The following is an 18337-nucleotide window of genomic DNA, read 5'->3' on the forward strand; positions in this document are numbered from 1 at the left end:
TATATGACAGGACCAGAGTGCAGGCAATCCAAGAAGGGGTTCATTGTGAAAATTATCGGAATGGTTTGCTGGGTTTTTCCCTGTTACTTTGGTAGTTGGATTTTTATTCTTGTTCAGGCAGGAAGAGCCATTAGAGGGAAGGACGTGAAAGGTAGGAAGATGAGAGCACAGGAGGCTGAGTGGGCAGCTCAGGAAGACACCTGAAGCGTCATCACTGGCATGAGCGGGTGGACTGCTCTATATGTCTCCAGGGGTCACACCTAAGAGCGAAGGTTGGAAATTATGAGGATTTTGATCCCTAGAAGAAAGAAATGTCCTAAGCATAGACCTACCACGCTGCTCTGTGGGAGAAATGAGGGCTTCAGGAATAGGCTCTGTCGGGGACATTTTTGTTTTGTTTTGTAATATTAGGGGTTGGACCCTAAGACCATCAAATCTAAGATGTGGTGATGGGGAAGCTCTGTTCTTTTATTCTCAGGTTCCTTCCTCTGCCTGGAATTTCCTTTTCCTCATTCGCTAACCACGCAGAATTCCACAGATCCTTCAAGACCCAGCTCCCATGTGTCTCCTACGCTGTGATTCCTCTGGACACGCTCGCACGCCTGCCTGGAATTAGCGCTTGGTATCCCAGTGCGCTTCCTTCCTGGCCATAACAGCCCTCACGTCATTTGGACTTTGGCTTTTAGTATCTGCACAATCTCCCCTTCTAGGTGGGCCCATCTCTGTGCATCTCGGAGCCTCCCTTAGTGCCTGGAACAAACAGGGCTCAGTGAGTGTGCTCCTCGCCCTGAGGAGTGCGCTACAGGGCTCCCGTGTGTGTGCGTGTGTGTGTGTGCGTGCGTGCGTGCGTGTGTGTGTGTGTGTGTGTGTGTCGGTGTGGGGCATTCGGTGAGGCGGGGCTGCAGATAAGGTCAGTATTCACCCCGAGGAACAGCTGGACTCACACATGCTCCTGCCCCATCTCCTCAGATTGAGTGTGTGAAAGCGACAACCTTGTCCAAAGACGCTTGGCCTTGCTGTCTGTCCGGGCAACCCCAGGCAGCCACAGCTGCAGAGCCAATATTTAAGCCAATATTTGATATTGGATATTCTCACCAATATTTAAGTCACAGAGGTGCCAGACTGCGGCTGGCGCAGGAGGACCTGGAGTGAGCAGCAGGGACTGCCTCCTGGCTGGCTCTTAGAGTTTGCCCCTCCCCGCTTCATCCACAGCTCAATAAAGCAACCTCCTGTTTCCCATGATTGAATTCTTTGGCCCTGTTTTTAATGTTAGAGCACTGTTTGGGGGAATGTGTGGGGATGCCCACATAGTATTGAGGAGAAGGGCATTTACGGATACAATTATTTTCTTAGGTAGAATGTGACATGGATATGCCTTCTTACTGTGGCTACTACCTCTAGTTTCTTCCATGAAACGCAGATTACGGAGGCCAGCAACATTTCAAGGATTAAAGTATAAATGAATTTTTTAATAGTCTGTTGGCAGTTAAGCACACTTGTATCCACCCAGACAAGACTCTATCTCCATATCCTCTCCCTTCCCCCTTTCCCATTGATACCCAGGCACCAACAAGCCTGATCTGAGGCTCTTTCACTGGCTTCTATGATCTTCCCAGATACATGCAGCAAGGAAAGCCATATAACCCTAATGTGGTTTCCTAGTCACCTCCCAGCCCCAGGTCTGTCATTGCTCTCAGGAAAGCTGACCTCCAGACTGAACAACGTAGTCCAGCCAAAGACTCTTCCTAGTGGCAGCTCCGACTCTGCCTCCCAGATGGGGCTGGGTGCTGTCACTCGTGGCGTGCCTGGTTGTTCTCCCAGAAGAACGGAATGTGGAGAGTTCCCAGCGGTTAAAACTGTGTCTGGGCAGCAAAGGAATAAGTATTTGCCTCTGTCTGACAAGGTCACCCTCCTGCCAGAAAAAGCAGAGGGAAAACCGTTTGGTATGCCGTTGCTAGGAAGCCAGGATATGTTTGATGTTTTTTTTCTGTTTTTTTGTTTTTGATTTGAGCAGTATTGGAGGCTTGCCTTTTTAATAACAGGAAGATCTATGGGTTATTCTTACAATATTGCATGTGCTTTTCTGGAAATGTGTCATTAAAGCAGAATTCTCTCACCAAATCCTTTTTTCCACCATTCATTAAATTATATAAATATATATATATCCCCTTGGATCCGGGACAGGAGTGCAAGGAGTTCGCAATGAAAATGACAGCGGAAAGGTTCTTGTAGAAGTAGCTTAGTTCAGTGGTTGCTATAGCCAGCAGCCCCCATGGCCATGGTCGTGTTAAGCAATGGTCAGGAGTCGGGGCAAGGATGGGATTCATGGTCTTCATACATCAGCGTCCAACCTTCCAACCCAGAAAGCTGAGCAAAGGTCATTAGGCCATTCTCATCCACGCTTTTGATTCACTGAATATTTCCTGAGCTGCGTGTTCAAGGTACTTGGCTGGACGAGCAAGCTACAGTCTGGCCCTACAAACAAGGAAAGTGGTCATTAGGATGCAAAGGGTGTGTGCAAGAATGAAGGTCTGGAGGGGACATGACCCCATAAAGAAGGGGCCACCTTTCCTTGGGCCAGTCAGGGAGCCCCGTGGAGGAATTCAAGCTGAGTCTTAAAGGATGGGCCTCAGGTTTTTCCAGTGGAAACGACAAGGCAGGAAGGAAGGAAGCCTGCGGGGTAATGAATGAGGCTTGTCCTACGACTGGGTGGTAGACTGAGGGGGGAAGCAAGAGGAATCCAGATGGCGAGGGACCTTGACTCTGTCACCAGGAAATGGGAACTTTTTCTGTAGGTGCCCAGTAAGAAAGCAGGAGTGAGCATGACCTTAATCTCATGACACCTGTAAATTCCTCTGGGGAGGACAGAGATGGTTCCCCAGCACAGATGGAGCTGCACGCTGTGTACCAAGATCCAGCCGAATTTTCTGCAGTGATGGACCTGGCGTAAATCAGCACTATCCAATGGTGTGGCTACTGAACATGTAAAATGTGGCGAAGTGTAACCAAGGGGCTGAGTTTGAAATTTTATTTAGTTGAAATTAACTTAGTTTCCATTTAAATAGCTCTGGGTGGCTGGTGGCTACTGTCTTAGAGCTTGACAGGAGGCAATGGTTATAACTTGATGAGGGGTGGGGAATGCATGATTAGGGTTCCCCTGCAGACAGACTGTGGTAAGTTGGATTTCAGGGAGGGAACTGACCACAGGTAGGTTCTGATACTAGTGCTGGGCCGGGTACTATGATGGCAGGCCTTCAAAGAGTCTTACTGAAACATGACACACATGCATAGCATAATTAGAGAAGGGAGGGAGTCGGTGTGTGACAAACTGCTGCCCAGCATGGCATCCGCTTGCTGGGGCCCTGCAATAGCTCCTGGCACCCTCCTCTTTCCATATCACTGCACTGAGCAGCTGTGTGAACCCCACGGAACACGGATCCTGCCTGCACTTCTCTGCTGTTGGCAAAGATGCCAGGAGCAGGGTGGGTAAATCAGAAAATCACTCTAGATCTGTGATGGAAAGTGTGCTGTAAAGGCATTGCACAGGCAGGCGTTCTTTACCTGTAGAGCTTTCCTGGAAAAACCGAATTGCAATGCAACCTGTGTTTTCCCGTTGGAGCAATGAACAGCTGTGTTTCCTGACCAAGAATTCACCATCAAACAGAACATAACGTGACAGGATAATGCCATGAAAGCAGAGAGAAACCAAAGCCATAAATCTCAGTAACTACGAAAAGTGATACAATTCTGCTACTTATTCTATAAAATGAATATAAATGTACAGTGTTGGTACATACTAAGGAAAGGGCAATCTTCCATTAACATAACAAATTCAACTCTACTGTGCCATAAATTAGATTTTCCTCATACTGAATTATTAAGTGTGATAAACACAAATTGAACATTTGAATAATAACAGTTTTGCTTCTCCCTGAAATTTAAAGTGTCTTTGAGGATGTTTTTATTTTTCTCCTAATAAATTTCTCTGTAACCAGCAGATGCAGACATAATTGTGCCATTATCCGTTCCATCCATCTGGATGCTAAATTCACATCATCAGTGGACCAAGGAGGTAAAGTGTGAGGACAATATACAGTGGAGAGAATTCTAGCCTATGTCAGGAAGCCTCCAATACACAGATGGGAAGATTTTAGCTCAAGAAATATTTATTAAGACCTCCAAATAAATACCCGAATTTTCTTCCATCCTTTATTTCTTATTTTCTCACTCTAGTTCCTGAATTCTGACTTAAATATTCATATGTTCCATGTTCTTCTTAGCATTGTTTTAAAAATACACTGTGATCTTACTTGTAGAAAACACAGATAAGAAGAATATAAAAGACCCACAGTTCTATCACTCAGAGTTCACTGTTGTGGACATTTGGGCCTGTCTACGTTCCATGATTTTTGTTTTCTGTGGGTGGCCACACCATATTGAAACACAGCTTTGCTTTTTCAATGACTCCTTCCCGAACATTTCCTCATACTTTAAAATATGTTTCCAAAACATCGTTGTAATGTCTATAGACTATTTCATTGTAGAGGTCACCTAAATTGTTTTAACTAGGCCCCTATTATAGGCAAATTACATTTTTCTTTTCATTTTAAATAGCACTGTGATGAAAACCCCTGTGTATAAAGTCTTTGTCCACATGCATTATGATTTACTTAGGTATGGAATTTCCCTATCAAACGATAAGAACATTTCTTAGGGCTATTTTGTAAGTATTGCTAGTTGCTCTGTACAAAGGTGTTCTAATGTAGTTCTAATGTAGTTATGAAAATGGGTGTTGAGATCAGAAAGACCACAGTTGCAGTCCTGGTATAACAGTTCTGGACTTGTCATCAGCCACCTGACCTTGGGCAAGTCGTTAGCATCTCCAAGCTTCAGTTTTCCTATCTGTGAAGTGGGCTAGTAGTAACACCTCCCTCATATCCTTTGCCATGTGGGACAAATGAGATAACCCATGTAAAAGCTAAATATAGCAAAATGCTTGACATGCGAGCTAACGATTATACACTTCTGCCAGTGGAGTATGGACCGTATACTCCCTTCTCTTACAAACCCTGGGTACAACTTCGTGGTAAAAATCATCAAGGTGACAAGTGAAAAAAGATGTCTTGTAGTTTTAACTTCTGTGACAAAACACATCTTTCAAGCCTTCAGAAATAATGTGAAATATTTCAAGCGAAGGGCTGGCTTTGACAAACATTTTTGTCTCAAATGTTTTTCCTCATGAGTGTCAAGTAATAGAATCAACTGAAATCTTCTTTAGCTTTAGAGGGTAGATATATTACTGATTGTGTCTGAGGGCACAGGTGGTCTGTGGGTGGGGCAGAGTACCTGTACATAGCAATTATTAAATGTGTGCTTAAACCATTTTTCTCTCAACAGTCTCTATGAATTGGATTTAGCTGTCCATAATTTATTTTAAATTGTATAAATAGCTTCATCAGACAACCATTAGAAATAAAGAGAAAAGAAAGGAAAACATTCACCAACAGTCCTTTCATCCAAATTAAATTTTATTTGTTTACAGTTCACACAATTTTACAGAATTACATTAGAGGTTCTTTCAAATTAGACAATGCAGTTCCTCATATCAAGACCAATTCTTTTCCATAAAATACTGTCATTTTCCCAGGCCCAGTAGGTGCCATGCCATTGATGTCACCTCAGTGGGAGCTGTGTATAAAGAAAAGAGATCCACACCTCGTGGGCCAGAAGGAGGGTGGGTGATGGAAGTCTCCTGGGGGAGTGAAATAGAAATGGAAGTGGAGAGTAGAACCTGGGCAGCTGCAGACGTCACTGTGAAGTCTTAGCCTGAATGTGATGGGAGGGGTTAGTCTGAAATGAAAATTGAGGAGGGTTCATACTCAGGCGTTTAGAGGCCGTTTTCAGGACAGGCTTTACTTTCCCTTTCCTGGAGGCCTGGGGGCGGCACACAAATTTAAAGGCAGATACCGTGTGTCTCCTACCTGAAAGGGTTTGCTCGTGAACATGACTTCACAGGATTTCTGTCATGCAAATGGGAGAAGCTATTAAGAAAAACGGCCTTGATTATTACGGAGAGGAGAAGGATCAGTTTGTCTGTCCTGGTCAATGTGTCTTAAGTATTAGTCCACAGATAATCTCTCCCTTTATGACATGAAAGTGGTTCTGTGGGTTTCAGGCGTATTCCTCTTTTGTCCCTGTTAGTTCTAGTTCCCAAGGCTCTGCCCTTGAGTGTTGGGCTGTAACAACTTTGGGGGTACATGGTGGGTCTGTTGATCCTGTAATATGGTTTCTGCTGTTCATTCTCGTTTAAAGCAGGTGGTGTGCCAGCTTCTACACAGCACTAGCTGCTCACTCTCTCTAACCCAATGTGCATACATGTCCCACCAAGAGAAAATGGTGGACCGTGTCTTGATCACTTTTCCAGATCATCTGTGCTATTTGCAAATCTGAATATTATTTTTCCTGCCTTCAGCCTTGAATTAGGTTCTGTAAAGAAGAGGTTTTGCTGGAAAAAAATGAAAAAAAGGATAGTTTAATTTTATTAATCTTGGGGGCCTCTTGCATAAATGTTAAGGCAAAATTGGTGGGCAGTGAATTTGCTAGAAGCTGAAGATGAGGCCAGGGGTATGGTATGAGAAAAAGGGCGCTAGTGGAAGAGTTAGGAGACGTAATTTCATTCAGTCTTTTGCCACTTATTAGTGTGACTTCGGGAACATCTATTTACTTGGAAAGTGACTTCTTCATTTCTCAGAGACTGTCTGATGTCCTGTTTACTACTCAGTGACAGGTTGCATGTGCAAGTGCTTTGTAAATTAGAATATTATATGCCAATGTAAGGTCATTATTATGTCTTTGAGGTCAACATGTTTCACAATTTGTTTGTTTGTATTTAAACACATTTCTGTTCTCTTTATGTCCTGGCCTATCATTTTCATATTTAAAGTTAAGCTAAGGAGACCCTGGTGTCATCCTCTTTATCTTTCAGTCTAATCAGGGGCCTAAAAGTTCTGCTTTATTTGGAATTTGTCACACCATATTCTAAAAAATGGGGTCCAATGATCCTTAAAAGATGAAGATTCAAGATGTTGCCATAGGGTCTTATGCTTTCATTCTGGTGGTCACTGATTATATTGTAGTAGAACCTTTATTCCTGTATCACAGCTGTTCACAAAAGGACAGAACCTTGGATGGTGGCTGTGTTCTAAAAGCTGTATTTCTAACATAATAACCACAAGGCACAGGTGACTGTTTATATCTAAGTTAATTAAAATTAAATCAAGTAAAAAGCTTGGTTCCTCAGTCACACTAGATACATTTCAAATGCTCAATAATCAGATTTAGGTACTGGCTACTGCTTTGGATAGTGGAGATTATTGAACATTTCCATTATTGCAGAAAGTGCTATTGGACATTGTTCAACAGTATCCAGCATAGGTTCCATGCAAAGTTTTTATACCATTTGTAGGTTTCTCACTCAATATAGCCACCTTTAATGGCCAGTCATTGTTCCCCATTCACCCACCCACCCACTTTCTGCAAATCACAGTTGGGATGTTTGATAGTTTGATATGTTTAAACGTGCATTTCCTTATCTTGGTTCCCACAGGTCCTGCGTGACAGACATGTGTGAATGTCCAGTCCATAAAAATTGTTACTGCGAGTCATTCCTGGCATATACCCGGGCCTGCCAGAGAGAGGGCATCAGCGTCCACTGGGAGCCTCAGCAGAACTGTGCAGGTGAGACTCTCCTGGCAGATCCAGCCACCAAAGTTTCACCGCAAAACCCAGGTCAGCAATGGCAGAGACTGCTGACTTGAGTGGCCATATCCCCCCTTGGCCAAAAGGAAATCACATCAGTGACCCAACTGGAATGCAACTTGGTAAAACACTGGCGCTTCCCACTGGGCAGGGTAGAAGGCACTTCAGAGAAATACTTGGTGACAAGTATATTTGAACAATTTATGGATTTCCACTAAATCCTACCAACCTCAAGCTACCAGCTGGATGTACTTAGCCCCAGGAACATCACAGCTGTAGTGTATGTTACGTGGAGCAAAGGAGATTTGGGACAATTCAGTCATTTAAGGTCTTTGGGAAAAGTGTGATTATTATTATATTTTTTTTTTTTTTTTGAGAGAGAGAGATTGTGATACAAACCCTAGCAGAGAGTTCTTTTCCCTCTGCTTTCTGTAATGGTTGTTAGAGCTCTTTGATCGCAGGCAAGTTAATTAGCCTATTTAATACTATGAAATGGACTTCGGTGTCCATCCCGGAGTATTTCTCACAAACTGGCTACGTACTGGGCATTGTGGTAAGCATGGTGGGTACACTGGTGACTGTGAGAGATGAGGCCCCTGTCACTGAGGTGCCGCCAATCCAGTGGGAGAACCAGACAAAACATAGTGACTCTATAGTACATACTAAGTATGGTAAGTGTGATGAAGGAAACACACAGGGCAGAGCAGCAGAACGCAAATGGAGAGGGGTTGGGTGACCGACTGCTCACGGGGTGAAGAGGGAAAGCTTTTCTCTGTGCAGGTGGTATGCCTGCAGGACTGCCACGGGTCAGGGGTGGCATTCCATGCAGAAGGCGGGGCGGCCATACGTAGCAACAAAACAGCATGCTCCCGAACGGGATGGGAGCCAGAGGGGGTTGACCATGGTGAGCATGGGAATGAGGGGCACACAATGAGGGTGGAGCCGAAGCAGGAGCTGGATCAGGGAGGACTTTGAGGGCCTTCGGAAGGAGTCTGGCTTTTATTTCAGGAGTGGAAGCCTCCGATGGGCTCTAGGCAAGCCCCTTTATGCTTTTCAAAGATCACCCTGTATAGAGAATAGACTGGATGGGGCACGATTGAAAGCAGATGACCGGGCAGGAGGCTATTGCAGTAGTTGTGGTGGAAAAAAAGTTTTAAAAAGATGGGTTGGATTAAGATGGAGGCAGTGCATGAGGAGAGAAGAGGGTCTAGAGATCTTTGGGAATTTTAGAATAATATTGGCTATGCAGAGTTAAAGGCATTAGTGATACGTGTGTGAAACCTCTGAAGAGTGTCCCCTCATAGGAGATGCTCAATCAATAATAGCTGCTGCTATTTAGATTGGAAGACGAGGTGACTGAATGTTCGTCATTTTCTTCAAGGGTCAGTGAACAGTTTTCTGTAAAGGTCCAGATTTGCCCGCAACGAAGAGACTGGGGGTTACAACATTACACGAGTGCTCACAACCTTAGCTCTGATATTAGAAAAGAAGGCAGTTCCTGGCTTTGCTAACTCGAGAATGTCTCTGTTGGTAGCGCACAGGTTGGTTGGAAGAAGGGTCACAAAGGATTGTCTTGATGCTGTGTTTTCAGTGCATGGACCTCTCGTTCACTTAGACCAGTGGGTCTCAATCCAGCTGAGCAGTGGAGTCAGTTTGGGAGTTAAAAAACAAAACAAAACCAGAAACCTATGCCTGGGCCTGTGCCCAGATATCCTGCTTTAATTGCCCTTGTGTATCTTGTAAAACCTCTCAGGTGACTCTGACCTGCAGCCTGACCTGAAACCACTGAGGTAATTTGAATGCTTATTTGGGGGGTTTTGGGGGAGTAGGATGACAGGTACTTGGGGGTTCCTCAAGCCTCCGCAAGCTGCCCCTTGGCACAGTCACTAACTAGTCTGTGTCCTTGAAAAGCGCCAGAGCCTTTTTGTCTCCTCTGTCTTCCCATTTGGATTTGCTCTCTCCTCCGCAAACCCAAGTCCAATTTTTACATCTGAGTTCACCTTCGGCAGCGAGAGTACGTCTCTGTCAGTGCTGACCAAAGCTCAGAGGAATATTGATTTGATAAAAATAACTCACATTAAGGTCTGCTTGAGTCTCCTGAAAGGTGAGACTAAATGGGTTCTCTCTTACCTAATGCATCAATGTGGTGTAGCACAGTACGGGCAATATTTTTGAGGGACGGGGTCCTTTCAGCATATCTTGACTATTCTCTATTCTGAGTCCTCCTTCCCTCGAATCTACCAGAAAATGAATAAGCTATATGAAGCCAAGCCCCGTCCATCCATCCTGGTGTAATGTAATGCTCAGTAGAACGTCATTAATTTTATTATCTGCGGTGGGGCTGTGGTAAGGATCGTATTCGATACAGAATATATGAGCTCTCTCTTCCCGGCCCAGAGCTATATTTAGCAGCATTTCAGCACATACATTGCATTTGTAGATGACACGTTTCACCTCAGCATCCTGATTTCAGAGACTGCACTCAGGAGCTCAAATTACTTTTCTAATGGAGAAGGAATATGTCTCCTGAAAGGTTCCGTTTCCCACTTACGGTTAGTGGGGCCTCTGAGTGAGGTACAACTCTGTCAATATGTGGTTGCAGGAGAGCCTTTTACACACACACACACACACACACACACACACACACACACACACACACACCGTGAACTTCCACAGATTGACAGCTGGTACAGGAGGAATTTGCAGAGACGTGCGGGATCTCTCAGATTCATTTCTGATTCATCTGGAATACTGAAGACCGTGAAAATACCTGTTACTTGATTTTTAGCTCCCAGATCTTTTGTCTTATGACAACTTAAGGCCACTTTATACAGAGAAGAAAAATTTTCCAGTGTAGAAAGCTGGGAAGTTGAATGAATAGGAGGCCAGTCAGGCTTGAAAGTCTGAATGAACAAGTGACTTTCCAAGTCTAGGCTGGATTTTAACCGTATCATGATGACGGATACAATGTACATGCCCACAGGCTGGACCTCCAGCCTGGCTGTGAATTACTGCATATAATACAATATGCAAGATCTATAAAAGTTTAAGAATGGTGGTATACATTAATAGCTACTATTTTCTAGGCACCTCCTTGCCCCAAGGACTCCACTAGCATTTTTATTACATTGTATTTTGCTAAATTCACATTGTAAGCTATGTGGTAACATTCTCTTATCCATGTTTTACTGATAAGGACATTGAGGCTTAGACTATTTAAGAAATTTGCTAAAAGTCACAGAGCTCAAAAAGGCGAAAGTTGGGAATTGAAGCCAGGTCAATTTGCTTTGTAGCCTCTGTTCTTAATGCTTATGACAACACAGACAAGCAAGAGCACGGTGGGAAAATATATTTAAATATGAATATGTATTTATTTGTATACTTACACAAGCATCAACTGGTTTATTCAAGCATTTGTTAGATATTTCCAATTTCTATTCACTCGTTCCTTATGATCGATAGTTGTTACTTGGTACCTTCTGACCTTGTAACTGTGTTATGATCCTGCTCTTAGGAGACTTTCTGCCACTTGCCTATAACTGACACTAATTGTCCCTGCAGTTTCACTGATACATTGTGTAAGTGGAAAAGGTGCTGGGATATTCAGGATGGTGTGTGTCTTTCTGCAGCACCTCAGATGTCTGCTGGGTTCTGGGAGCAGTTTCAGCTTGTTTTATTCTGCAAACTCCAGGTGATATCTAACCCCTTTGCTGCAGCATCTCTGCCTTACTCAAACACCCTGAGCTTTTTCTTGGCTGACTTGCTGCCTCCTGTAAAAGTATAGGAGCTAAAGTTCAAACTGTGACCTTCAGCCTCCAGTGAGGGGACATGGAGACAGCTGATTCCAGAGGGCACTTGTTTACTGAACTTCTTGATAAAGCCAACACGTATTGCTACATAAAGTAACACATAAAGCTATTTGTGCATTAGCAGTAGCCGCTTGTGTGCTTCCTTTGAGAATAAATACATACCAACTCGAACCACTTTGGTAATATCCTGGTTTTGTAAAAAAAATCTTAAACCAAATGAATTCTTTTTAAATGCATGTGTGCAGATCGAATCACATTTATGCTTTAAAAAAATTATTTGCCTTTTATAAGTTTGGAAAAAATTTGGATTCACAGAAAGGTAAAACAGTGTCCAAGCCAATGTTAGCTTTCTAGGTTTGTCTAAAAGTGCCAATTTGAAGGCGAACTCAATCATGTCATCCCCCAGTTCAGAGCCTTCCAAAACTCCCCTTTGCCAAGGCTTGCAACTTGTTTCTACTTCTCTGCCTTTGTCTCCTACTCTCCCTCCTCAAATGTCGGGCTTCCTTCCATCAAGCCAAGGACCCGCCCTTCCCTGGTGGAACACCAGCTGCTTGTTGTTGCCTCGCCTGCCTTTGCTCTTGCTGTTCTCTCTGCTGGTTCTCTCTTCCTGCCATTGTCTGCCTGACAATTTTGACTCACCGTTTAAGACTTAAGTGGGATCAATTCTCTGAAGTCTTCCTTCCTTGATCCCTCCCCCAAAAAAGTTGAGTTGATGTCACTCCCTTACTCTTCCACGGTACTTTGCTTTCTTTGTCTTATATGATGCATCTTACATCTTATGAAGAATCTGTTTAGGTGTCGTCTTCGCCCGTCTGGTTGCAAGCCCAGGCTCCTGGAACTGGAGGTCAGAAATGACATCTGATTCACATTTGATTCCTTGGCCTAAGAGGATGTCGTCTACGTTGCAGATACTTAGTAGACGTTTATTGATTTAATTTGAATTGAAATGGAGATGGTAATTACATGATGTAAGATCTTTTCTTCCCCTAGCACTTCTTAATTTTCTACATTCTACTTTCTACCTACAGATTGAGGGAAATATCAGTGTTTGATAGTCAAAGGTAAGATGTCACAGAAGAGCATTAGTAAGTTAAGTGGTAGAGAGAGAAGAAAATAATTGAGAGGTCAGAGAGAGGAAAAGACACCAGGGAGTTCTTATCTATAAGAAAATGAGGGGAAAGGAAAGAACACTGGTGGGAAGGAGGAAATGCTGCAGAGTTTTCATATTAAGGGATCTTTGCAAATTGGAAGGGGAGCAAAGTAGATATCTGGAGGGTAAAGCGAGTTGAAAGAGATGTTCTGGAAGCAGCAGAGTGGAAAATGAACTCAAGGCCAGCCAAATGTAATCCACACTGGGAACTGGGATGATGGATTGAATGTCATTAAGATTAAATCATCATCCAACAGGCACAGACATTTATGAAGCTGCTCCTCTGTGCTTGGCCCTGTGCCAGAACCTTGGGTCATAGAAACAAGGATTTTGCCTCCAAGAGCCCAGGTCTCGGTGGCTCACTGGCTTCAACCAGCAGTGGTTGCATAGTGACACCTGGAGTTTTTAAAATCTACAGCTACCTGGACCCCTCTACAGACTCAGAGCAAAAGTCTTTAGGGAATGAGGCTTAGGAATACATATCTTTTTAAAAAGATACTCGGAGATGCTCATGAGCATCTCTGATTAAGAACTACAGCTGCACTCGAATTGTGGGATTAAAACAAATAAACAAATAACTATAATATGAAAAGTGCTGTGGAATGCAGATGAGGGAAGGTATCCTAGGGGAGCTCCAGGAAGCTGTTTGAAGGAGGTCGGTTTGAATTAAGACTTGGAAAATGATGAGACTGGGAAGAGTGGGAAGAGAATCAGAACTGACGATAATATATTTCGGAGCTCTCTGGAAATTAGAGATTAAACTGTAGTAACTGCTGTGTGTGTGTGTGTGTGTGTGTGTGTGTGAGAGAGAGAGAGAGAGAGAGAGAGAGAGAGAGCAATGTAGAGGGAAGAGAGAAGAGTCTTGGAGGTAATTTGAACACTTAGTGCCAGCGAGTAGGTAAAGAAGCTCAAGAGAGGTGTTTCAAGGTGTTAGCAGAAGCACCTGGAGAGTTCAGTGTCATAAGATAAAATGGACAAAAAGACCCAATATTTTGTGGAGAGGCCATGGAATAATGGGGATTGCTAGTATGTCAGCAGATATAGTCATTATTGAAAATTTTGGTGGGAACTGCTCCAGTAAAGTGATAACTGAGGACAGGTCCCCAGTGTCAATTACTTGCAGAAGAATTGGATCAAATGACAGTTATCTCTCCTATGAAGTTTGGAGATAAAAGGAAGAAGAGACTAAGTCCGGTAGACTAAGGACTAGTTTTTGTTCAAGTTTAGTGTTGGTCTGAAAATGTTTCTCATATCTAGAGGATTGAGCCAACAGAGGGGGGGAAGGTTAATATGCAATGAAGACAAACAATAAAGCGAGTTCCTGGAGGAGGTGGGTCAGAAAAGAGGAATGGAAAATCTAGGATGCGTGCAAATGAGCAGAGGCAATGAAAGATGAGTGAAGGGTTCTCTTCCAAATGACCTGAATCCATCAATGAGTGAGGACGAGTGCTCTGGGACTAGGGAAGAGCTCCAGTAGGTTTAGGTGGAAGATGATGGGAGACAGAGGAGCTCCCAGTGTGCACCTGCTTTCACCCTGGAAATATTAGTTTCCTTCTCATTTGCTACGACGGCCTAAGTTTCTGCGGTGACTGACGCGTGACTATCAGGGCTGTTGTTAGGACGAGTCTTTAACTGCACGTTAAAATTACCTGTGCTGACATGGCATTTTTTTTTTTTTTTAACCACTGATAACCTGGTTCCACCTTTAAAAGTTCTAAATTGGTTGGTCTGGGGTGGGGTCCAGGCATCCGGATGCTCCCCGGTGATCCTAATTTCCAGCTGTGAACACCGTTGGTCCATAGAAACTTAACAACACATGGATACAATTGCTGTGTGTCACTATGATATTCAGCTAGGATGCTTCCAGACTGTCAGGCATGCACAACGTATAGGGCGTTCTGTTAGTCCCTGAAAAGAGAAAAAGAGAACTTTGAAGGGATCAGTGAAAAGTCAAAAGATTATCAGAAAAGTGTAAATCAAGAGATTTAAAGGGAGAGTTGTGTTTATCCACCCACTGCCTCGTTCATATATCCAGACATTCATTCACCCTCTGAGCAGCTAGTGCACATTATATGCCACACTACTGATGAAAAGAAAGAAACAAAACTCACTTTTTCTAGTAGTCTAGACTTCGTGGGGTGGGGAGAGAGAGGGCAAAGCAACCGATGGTTATAATTTCATGTTGTAAATGTAAGACTAGAAGTGAGCAGTGGGAGCTCTGAGTACACAGCCCAGGGGCCTCTTTTCCAGACAAGAGGGGGTGGGGTGGGGGGAAAGACTGGAAACTGAGTCTAGAAAAGAGGAAGATGGGGTGAATTCTGGTGACATTCACCAAGCTAGACAATGGCCCTAGATGAAGGCAGAGGACAGGCCTTCGGGATTGGCTCAGCTACACGAGGTCCCTAGTAGCCTCAGGAGTAGAATTAACTGATGAAAAGCTGAAGCAACTTCATAAAGTCCCATCGTGGAGGTAGCGGTAGGGCCTGCAACCTTAAAGGGTAGTAAGTAACGTTTTTGACTTATTTACTCTGTCAGTCAGGATCAAGGCATGAAACAAATGGCATACTCAAATTCACTAATTGAGGTATGTGTCATAGTTTAAAAGGGATAAATAGAGTGTAGGGAAATAACCAGGAAAAGTCCAGTGCCCTGGAAATGAACTGAATCCATACAGAAAAATGATCATCAGAGAGCCAGCTATTATGAAGTTGGTTCCACTCAGACATTTCTCAAAACTCTATGTTTCATATGGCTCAGTTTTCTAATAATATGTAAGAACTTGTGAGAGATCATTGACTGCTCTCTGGAGAGGGCACCTCTTTTCTCGGTTGTTTTTAAACTAATGTAGTGGGTATTTGAGGAGCCTTCATAGAATTTACTTTTATGGTTCTTACTGTTTGTTGGACATGGTCAAACATACATGCTCTGTGGTAATTGTAAATATGTAATTTGAAATTCTCGAAGTAAGGCTCACTTGCTTGAAAACCAGTTCTGTTTTTCCATTTTACAATTACATGATTCTTCCCCAGGTATTATTCTGCATATGGCATAACCAACAATAGAGGCATTTAAATTGATAATCTTCCACTGTCATTCATTTTGTTTGCAGCACTTCAGGTGAAGGTTGGATTGTCACCGGTGTTCTCTCAGAGTCCCTCCTCTAAATTCCTAGTGTCAACATTCTTGCTCATGAAAATGAGGGTTGGTCCGTTTGACTACCACTGGAAAGAACTCAGATGGGAAAGTCTGTGTGTCATAAAATGTCCACAATATTCACTGTATTTGCTTAGACAAATTTATTCATGCATTTTCAGGAACTCTCAGAATATTGACAAACTTATTTTAGCTCTAAGTTAACAAAGATAGCAAATTGACTTGTCTACATCAGCATTTTTAAGTTCTCTGGCCCAGCCCGCCACCTATTTTCCTCTCCCCGGTCACACATCTGATTTTCTCTGTTTGGCCTTACTCTTGCCCTAACTTGCCTCAATTTGATTAATTCAACACAGAAACCCTGCCATTAAAATATGTAATATGTTTCCAATATCTTTGGTAGGTATTTTTTTTCTGGACGTGTAATTCTGTCTATTTGAATATTGGTAAGGTTGCACAAAATATTCCTATTCGTCACAGCGCAGTTGCTTGAAGGACTCTTTGGCGTTAATTTTGCATACTATTATAAACAACTAAATAACCTGATAGATTTTCTTGTAGCTTTACTAATTTACAGTTTGTCTTATTTGGGAATAAAAAGCTTCTCATTTTCTTTTCTTTTGAAGTTCATTGACCCAGCAGATGGATCTTTGATGTTCTTTTTTTAAGGTGTAGGTGATTCTCAGCATGTTTGAGGAATGGTGGGAGTTTGGGATTCCTTTGTGAAAATGCGAAAGTGAACCCATGCTGTGGAAAAGCCTATGCAGTGAGTGACCAGAGGCTGTGGAATGGCATCAGGCTGAGGGCGAATTACTGAGGCCATTTCTTTCCATCTCACCTGTGCCTCCTTTTTTTTTTTTTCCAGCCACCCAGTGTAAGCATGGTGCTGTATATGATACCTGTGGTCCAGGATGTGCCAAGACCTGTGACAACTGGAACGAGATTGGTCCATGCAATAAGCCCTGTGTCGCAGGTTGTCATTGTCCAGCAAACTTGGTCCTCCACAAGGGAAGGTGCATCAAGCCAGTCCTTTGTCCTCAGCGGTGACCTTTGTTGAGCAGCTTAAGACTTTGAAACCGGGTGTCCCTGACACTGCAGTGGAAGAGCCAATGAAGGACTGCAGTATTTGTGTGCTGATTCGGCAAACTCACACACACAGAGTATATATGTGTACATATATAGATATATAGATATATTCAGAAACATTTCATCATTTATATAAACTATAGGTGGATTATTATATGTATATTTTTTGCTATAAGACATGTATTGTTTGTAGAATCCTAATCTGTAAGCCATTGGATAGATTGTATAAATAAACCAAGTGTTTTTAATTTAATAAGGCAGCATGCAGACATAGCGGATGGCTTTACCATCACATACATTTGTCATTTTTAAGGAAGTTTTCTAAAGAACCTAAATTGCCTGCCTGCGTTAATTTTAGCTTTGAATTGGGATTTGCAGTTCAGTGAGAAATGTGTTTCTCTGGAGAAGGGCAAATTTATCTAGGGGTGTTTCATGATTCCAAAGAAAGGAATGTATGCGTGAGAGAGATGGTTGCTGATTGGTGACAGACCCTAATGGTGCATGTAAAGCAAGGCATAGGTTGTTGGACTTTATTGGGTCAGGGTCTGATATTATTTCCAAAACTGATTGGCTAGTTGCCAAGAAATATATATTTGTTCCTAGAGCATAACCAAAGAATCAAATGATTTCTTGCCATCTTTGCATATTCCTTGAATTTCCCAATTATATATGTGTTTATGATGGATGTGTCTGCTTACACATCACACACTGAGATTAAGGAGTGGCTGAGTGACATGTTAGTTTTATTGAGCGTGAGGAGATGTTTGGAGAAACTGTTGCACAACATATAAAAATATCCATTTCTCTGAAGCTCAGAGCAATTTAGGATGGGCAAATCTGATGAGATGATGTGAGCCATTTACATTCTGTGACTATTCCATGTATAAAATGAAAGCCTTTAATTATTTCTAGAGGATTCCTAGTGCAACGCTATTTGACTGTTACTATGTCATAATTATTAGAAAGAAAGCCTTTACTGACCAGTCGATTTAACATCAGTCCAAATGGTCTATATACTTGCTCTAATATCCTGATAGGTTACTATTAGTCACCATGTGATTCTCTTGACTTTTATTTTCAGCTGAACAAGTGAAAATGTCAACAAAACAAAACCCACTGATGTCTAAAAATAAAATGTTCTGCATTGTAGTAAATAAAAAGCTTACGATTTAAAACAATGCATTTTCTATTTCAAGATGCGCTGTATTGTACTTTATAAATAAGCTATGCCAACTTCAGGCTCATCAAGTTTTGACAGCTCTATTTAGATATATTTTATATACCCTACAATACTTTATTTTGATGAAGAGTTTTATTATTAATAATAGTCAATAGCAAACTCCCAAATTGTTGACCGTCAGCATATTGCCATTGCTTTTTA

General features: G+C 42.6%; 1 protein-coding gene across 5 annotated transcripts in view; it reads left to right on the top strand.

Annotated features, from left to right (window-relative positions):
• Nucleotides 1-18134, top strand: part of BMPER (BMP binding endothelial regulator) — a 222182-nt gene extending 204048 nt beyond the window's left edge. For all 5 annotated transcript variants that reach the window (XM_019757329.2, XM_019757328.2, XM_019757327.2 and 2 more), the window contains 2 exons: nt 7607-7737; nt 16736-18134. In XM_019757329.2, coding sequence (XP_019612888.1) covers nt 7607-7737; nt 16736-16917 — 313 coding nt within the window. In that variant the 3' untranslated portion in view covers nt 16918-18134. The remainder of the gene's footprint in view (nt 1-7606; nt 7738-16735) is intronic.
• Nucleotides 18135-18337: the final 203 nt, after the last annotated feature.

Source organism: Rhinolophus sinicus, linkage group LG09, assembly GCF_036562045.2.
Source record: "Rhinolophus sinicus isolate RSC01 linkage group LG09, ASM3656204v1, whole genome shotgun sequence".
NCBI classification, from domain to species: Eukaryota; Metazoa; Chordata; class Mammalia; order Chiroptera; family Rhinolophidae; genus Rhinolophus; species Rhinolophus sinicus.